At 58.5% G+C, this 6,257-nt stretch overlaps 1 protein-coding gene across 1 annotated transcript; it reads right to left on the bottom strand.

The window, feature by feature from the left end:
* Positions 779-5,748, bottom strand: SLC2A4 (solute carrier family 2 member 4). The gene is given in 11 exon segments (NM_001314227.1): positions 779-1,146; positions 1,694-1,897; positions 2,365-2,466; positions 2,618-2,722; positions 2,910-3,097; positions 3,185-3,347; positions 3,443-3,558; positions 3,687-3,811; positions 3,902-4,074; positions 4,183-4,299; positions 5,573-5,748. Coding segments are annotated over 11 exon segments (1,530 nt in total). The 5' UTR covers positions 5,606-5,748; the 3' UTR covers positions 779-942.

The following is a 6,257-nucleotide window of genomic DNA, read 5'->3' as shown; positions in this document are numbered from 1 at the left end:
TCCACATGACAGGATGCATATCTCATACAGTAACTTTATATATGGAGCTCTATAAATACATTTAGTACAACAGACCTTCAGTTTTTTCTCCCTGCCCCTGCTTTTTCAAACATATACAAAAATATCTGAAGGCTCCTCCCAGCCCAGTGTTTACAGGCAGCCTTTCAAATCCCTCTTGCCCTTAGTTGGTCAAAAGCCCGTGGGTATAATACCCTCCCAGGATGGGAGAGGAGGGAAGAGCCGGAGCCCCCACCTGGCAGCCTTGTGGAGCAACGGGGGTGGAGCCCAGAACCCTGAGTCTAGAGGGGAGCCCACTGTCCCTTCCTCTCGCCATGGATGGATGCGTGTTCCCTCTCGCCCTGGAAGGCTGAGCAAGAGGACTGAGCCTGCCGTGTGAGAAGTGAGATTAAATCTTGGGAAGGGGGTGTGTCCTTTGCCCTGGAGGGGACAGACAGACCCCCTCCCCTTTCACCCAGAGTCTGTGGCAAGAATTCCAAGGAAGTGCCAGAAGGGGAGGAGTCCAAGGTGGCAGGAACTGGATCTCTCTTCTCCTGTCCTGCTCTCGGGCTTTGGTTCACCCCCACCGGAAAGTCAGTCCTAGAGTCTCTCCTCCCTGTAAACCCCCTTCACTAGCCAGGGCACAAGTATTCTGGAGCTGAGGTGGGGTGGGGATGGCTACTGAAGAAGGAGGGGACGGAGGGGAGACTGACCCACCCCACAGCCACTGCCTAACCACAACACAAATAATCCAAGAGGTCACACGAGGGGAATGAGGGGGTGCTCAGACCACCCTTCCCTCCAGCTTCCCAACCCCACCAGGCTGCAGGGGTTTTCTCTGCCCTGGAAGTAATGGGGAAGAGAGGGTTAAAGTGCTGCAGAGGAAAGGAGGGGGGGTCTCTGGGCAAGTGGAGAGAATTGGCTCTCCCACCCCTGTGTGGACCCTCAGTCATTCTCATCCGGCCCTAAGTACTCCAGTTCTGTGCTGGGTTTCACTTCCTGCTCCAGAAGAGAAGGTGTCCGGCGGAAGACGGCTGAGATCTGGTCAAACGTCCTGCCACGGGTTTCAGGCACTTTTAAGAAGGTGAAGATGAAGAAGCCAAGCAGGAGGACCGCGAATAGAAGAAAGACGTAGGGACCCATAGCATCCTGGGACAAGTGGAGAAAGAGGTGTTGACAGAGGGGAGGGAACGGGTGGCCTTGGGCAAGCCAGGACTAAAGGACTGGCTTGGGGCCAAAGATCCTCACAGGGAACTGGGACACTGCACGAAGCAGGTGGCTCCTTGGTGGGCAATGGAAATTACCAGGAGAATTTAGTGAAAAGAGAATTCTCTGAACCCCATCTCTCCTGGTTTCTCCCTCTCTTACCATCCTGAGTTACTGCACTCAGTGGATTCCTGGCCATTTGCACTATTAATACAAAGTTTGTAATTTTACTCCTAAGTAAGTTATGCCAGTAGTTGGCTTTGAAGACAGCTCTGTTGTTTTCCATCTAGCTCAGTTCCCTTCTTTGCTTTGATTCTAGTGGAGCAGGCGGTATTCAGAACCCATGTGGTCCACTAAAGTGATCCCCCAACCAGCAGTCTATGGGTGAGGCGGGCTGGGGGGATGCTGAGTGGAAAGCATCTGAGCTAGTGATGCGTTGCCCTCCTCTGGCTGACGGTGTGGGAGATGGGGGCGGGGGCGGGGGACCTACCGCCACATACTGGAAACCCATGCCAATGATGAAATTGCACGTCCAGTTGGAGAACCCAGCCACTGCCATGGCTGCTGGGCGGGGTCCCTGGCTGAAGAGCTCGGCCACGATGAACCAGGGGATGGGGCCAGGGCCAATTTCAAAGAAGGCCACGAAGCCAAAGATGGCCACAATGGAGATATAGCTCATGGCTGGAACTCGCTCCTGGGGGCCGGGCAGGGAGGGTGGAGAACTCAGGTCAGGTCTTTCAGGATCTTCCTTTGCCCTCCACCCAGGAAACTGGCATCAACCCTACCAGCCATTCACAGGCAGGGGACCTGCCACCTAGGTTAGAAGAGGCCTTCAAGCATTTGACATTCAGCTGGCTGCCCTGTGCTGATTCAGGATCTTATGTCAATTCCCTCATGATTCTAGAGCTGGGTTCTTAGGAATTACTGTCCCTGAGGTTTGACAGGGGCTCTCCCCGCTGGCTGCCAGGCTGATGCTACGGTGTCCTAGAGCAGGAGGAAGTGCATGCAGCCTGGGTCCCTCAGGGGCATGGTCTTGGCACACGGCCTGGGCCCAAGGTAAAAGGCATATATGTTGAGGAATGACCCTGGCTGTCCACAGAGCCCCTTGGGGCAGTTCCCTGGGGTTGGGAGGCTGGTCCCCTCCCTCTCCTCAGGCCTCACCAGCAGAAGCAGAGCCACAGTCATCAAGATGGCGCAGCCACACATGCCTGCCAGGCCCAGGAGATGGAGGGTCCGGCGCCCAGCCCGTTCCACCAAGAACACCTGCAGAGAGAGTCAGGGCTTGCCAGGGGCCTTCAGGGCTTGGGACGTGGGAGGGATTGGGTGGTTGGGGTCAACCAAGGGTTGGATCTTTGGGACACCCAGGTATGTCCAGAAGCCAACGGTGGGGACCCTTCCAGAGGCCAGCAGTTACCGAGACTAAGGTGAAGACTGTGTTGACCACGCCGGCTCCGATGGTGGCATAGGCTGGTTTCTCTACCCCTGCTGACTCAAAGATGCTGGTCGAATAATAGAAAACCTAGAGGTGGGCCAGAAGAAAAGGTGATGAAAAGGATGTTCCTTCCTCCCTTGAAGCCACACCAAGCTGGACTGACCCTGAATTTTAACGAAGCAGAGGCTTGCTCCCTTCTTCATTCCTCTGGGGCTATTCCCTAACCCTGCCCCTCCTGGAGGTGGCTGCATCCACACGGCATTGATGCCCGTACCGCATTGATGCCTGACAGCTGCTGGCTCAGCTGCAGCACAATGGCGATGACGAGGGGCTGCCGGTGGGTGTGGCTGCCCAGGAGCTGGAGCAAGGACAGGGGCCGCTCACGCTCCAGCTTCCGCTTCTCCTCCTTCAGCTCAGCCAACACCTCAGACACGTCGGCCCAGCCCGTCAGGCGCTTCAGACCTGGAATTGAGGGGGGGTCAGGCCTGAGAGGGCAGGCAGAAGGCCTGGGAGAGGCACAGGTGCCCGCAGGATGGCATGGGAGCTCACTCTTTCTGGCAGGCCCCTCCAGGTTCCGGATGATGTAGAGGTAGCGGGGGCTTTCCGGGCAGAGGGGCAGCAGGACCATCTGCAGGAGGGCAGGCAGCACGGTGATGCCCAGGAGGAGTGGCCATAAGGTGGCTGTGCCCAGCATGGATTCCAAGCCTAGCACCTGTGGGAGAAGGCAGGGAAGGAGGGCAGGATGTTCAGCCTGTACCCAGAGCCCCAACCCCCTGCCCAACCTCCCAGGAGGCCAGGCCCAGTCACCTGGGCGATTAGGATGCCAGTGACGATGGCCAGTTGATTGAGTGTCCCCAGGGCGCCCCGCAGGTGAGTAGGGGCGATCTCCCCCAAGTACATGGGTACCAGCCCCGATGTCAGCCCTGAGCAGAGGGAAGAAGAGAGCTTCTCAGGGCAGCTGCCCACCGCCCCCCCCTCCGCCGCCATCCCCAAGGCCAGGGCTAATGAAGGAGAGCAAGGCCCTGCGCAGGGCCACAGTGCCTGTAGGTACCTGAGTAGGCGCCAATGAAGAACCGTCCAAGAATGAGCATCTCGTAGGAGGCAGCTGCCTTGGCCAGGCCCATGAGGGTGCCCCCCAGCACTGCCAGGGCGTTGTTGAACAGCATGGCCCTCTTCCTGGCAGACAGAGAGTGGGGCTGTGAGAGTCCAGGAACCCATGCTCTGGCTCTCTTCCTGTCCCTCCACCCTCACCCTCCAGCCCCATACCTTCCCAGCCACTGAGAGATGATGCCAATCAGGAAGGATGAGATCATGCCACCCACAGAGAAGATGGCCACAGAGAGAGCCCAGAGGGTGGTGAGGGTGCCTGGTGGGATGGAGCTTGGTCCCTCAGGCCCCTGCCTCCCCAGCCAGGTCTCATTGTAGCTCTGTTCAATCACCTGGGGGCACAGCAAAGAAGTGATTAGCTGCTAGACTCTTCCCTCTCTGCTCACCCACTCCCCCCCACCTTGTCTGGGCACCCCACTCTGCCAACTGTAGCCCCTCACCTTCTGGGGGGCATTGATGACCCCAATGTTGTAGCCAAACTGCAGGGAGCCAAGAACAGCAGAGAATACGGCAAGGACCAAGGTCCCAGTGACTCGCTGCCGAGGGGGTTCCCCATCCTGGGCAGGCAGAAGCAGAGAGGAGGCATGTCACATGGAACTGTGGCATCTTTCCTTCCTCCAGGGGCCCAGGCCCAGTAGGAGTCTAAAGATGCTGGGTTTCATCCAACGTGTGGGATGAGGGAAAGTGGACCCATATTAGGAATCAATCGAAGATCTCAGTGTAAACAAGAGCAGGAAGAACCCAAGAGTACCAGGGCATGAAGGAGAAACTGATGTTTGAGTCCAGCAAGCAGAGAAACGTTTGAGAACCTGGGTCTCACAATTCCTCTCTAACCTAGGGACAGGCTTGGCATTAAGAGACCCCTGTTCAGATTTGTGCGACCTTAGGTAACTCACTTCCTCACTTTGAACTGAAGAGATGGGGGTGATGTTGCTTGTCAAGTGAAAGTGTGAAAATCAAAACTGAATGTTGAGTGGCCCCAATGGTGCTGCTTTTATAAAGTAACAAGTGTGTTAGCATCATCAGTCTCTGTCCTCTTCTCTTCCATCTGCAGGTTCTCTCTGCAGGCTCCTGGAAGCCCCCAATAGGCTCAAGAAGGACAATTCCAAAAAGGACATCGCGGTCATTCCTCCTGGCTTATGGCCTTCTCTGTCTCCGCCCCAGCCTCCTCCCTTCCCCCTCCAAGCTGCGACAAAGGGCAGGGGGCCATGCTGGCTTTTGCCTGAGCGAGCCTTGCGCAGGGGATGGGGGCGGGAAGGTGGTGTGAGGGGCGGTAGCCTTGGTGGCTGACCGCTGGCGGCACAGACTGTCTCCAAAAGGAAACCTGAGCTCGTGGAGGGAGGGCTGACACTCCCCTCTACCCCTCCACCAACCGTAGGGCCGAGGGAAAGTTCAGCGTCCTGGAGGACTGCCAAGAGTGGGGGTGGGGGTGGACCTACGGAGCACCTCCGGTCTTCGAAAAACTGCGGGCTGGCGAGCCGGGACAGACGGACAGCTCCTGGAGGGCAAGACTCGCCTGAATCTGCTTTCTTGAGGGCAGGAAGTCCTCGATCCCGGCGCAAAGCGCCGCGAACTAGAGAAGAGGGCGAACCCAGGACACGCAGAATCCAGCTGTGGTTCTTGCCCACAATGATCCCCCAGACTCATTTGCCTCTTGGAGTGACTGGAATCTGACAGTCATGGGTTGTCCCGCTCGGGTATAAATAGCCAGTCCCCCACCCCACCCCCTGCGCCTGCGCAAGGACCGCCCCTAGCTGACCCCAAGAGCGACCCCAGCCCGAGAAAAGCGGGACCCTTGTCCCCGTCCCGCCCCCTCATGCTAAACCCTACTTCAGAGCCGATCTGTTGGAAGCCCGACGGCATCTTGTCTTAGGAACTGGAGACGCAGGAGCTGCAGTAGACGAGGGGGAGGCGACCGGGGGGGTCTGCGACCCCAGCCTGGTGGGCGGAGGACGCGGGGATGATGGGGGTCCCGGAGCTTTGTGAGGAGGGCGAGTCTGGCGGGACCCACAGCCACAAGCCCAGGAGCCAGACAGCAGCTCCTGGGAATCTGGCGAAGCTTGGCTGGGGGGAAAAGACCCGAAGAGCAGCCCCCGCAGCCCCTAGGGCCACGCCTCTCACGGCACCCATTGGCCAGGAGCCCGCACACCCCAGCAGGCCACGCCCCTCCCTGAGCCCGGGGCTGAGAGTTTGGCACCGGCTGTGGGGTAAGCCAGCGAGGCCACGCCCCTCAGCGTGCCGGGTGAGACACGCCCCTCGGGTTTCCGCCAGCCTGCCTCCGGGAAGTTTTGAGAACAGGGTCCCGGGAAACCTGGAGGCCCTGTTCCCCTTCATGTGAAGTCTCCGCCCACCGGCCGAGGTTCGGGGGTAAAGAAGCGACTTCCAAGGGATGGGAGGGGAGGGGCCAGGTAAACTTGCCCAGGAGAGAACTCGGGCGGCCCGAGACCGAGCGCTAGCCGGCGCGCGGGGTGGGTGCAGAGCAATGGCCTGGAATAACCCACAGCGGTTATTTTTA

The sequence above is a fragment of the Capra hircus genome, chromosome 19, assembly GCF_001704415.2.
Source record: "Capra hircus breed San Clemente chromosome 19, ASM170441v1, whole genome shotgun sequence".
NCBI classification, from domain to species: domain Eukaryota; kingdom Metazoa; phylum Chordata; class Mammalia; order Artiodactyla; family Bovidae; genus Capra; species Capra hircus.
The sequence above is the reverse complement of the archived record's forward strand: the minus strand, read 5'-3'. Positions and strand labels throughout refer to the sequence as shown.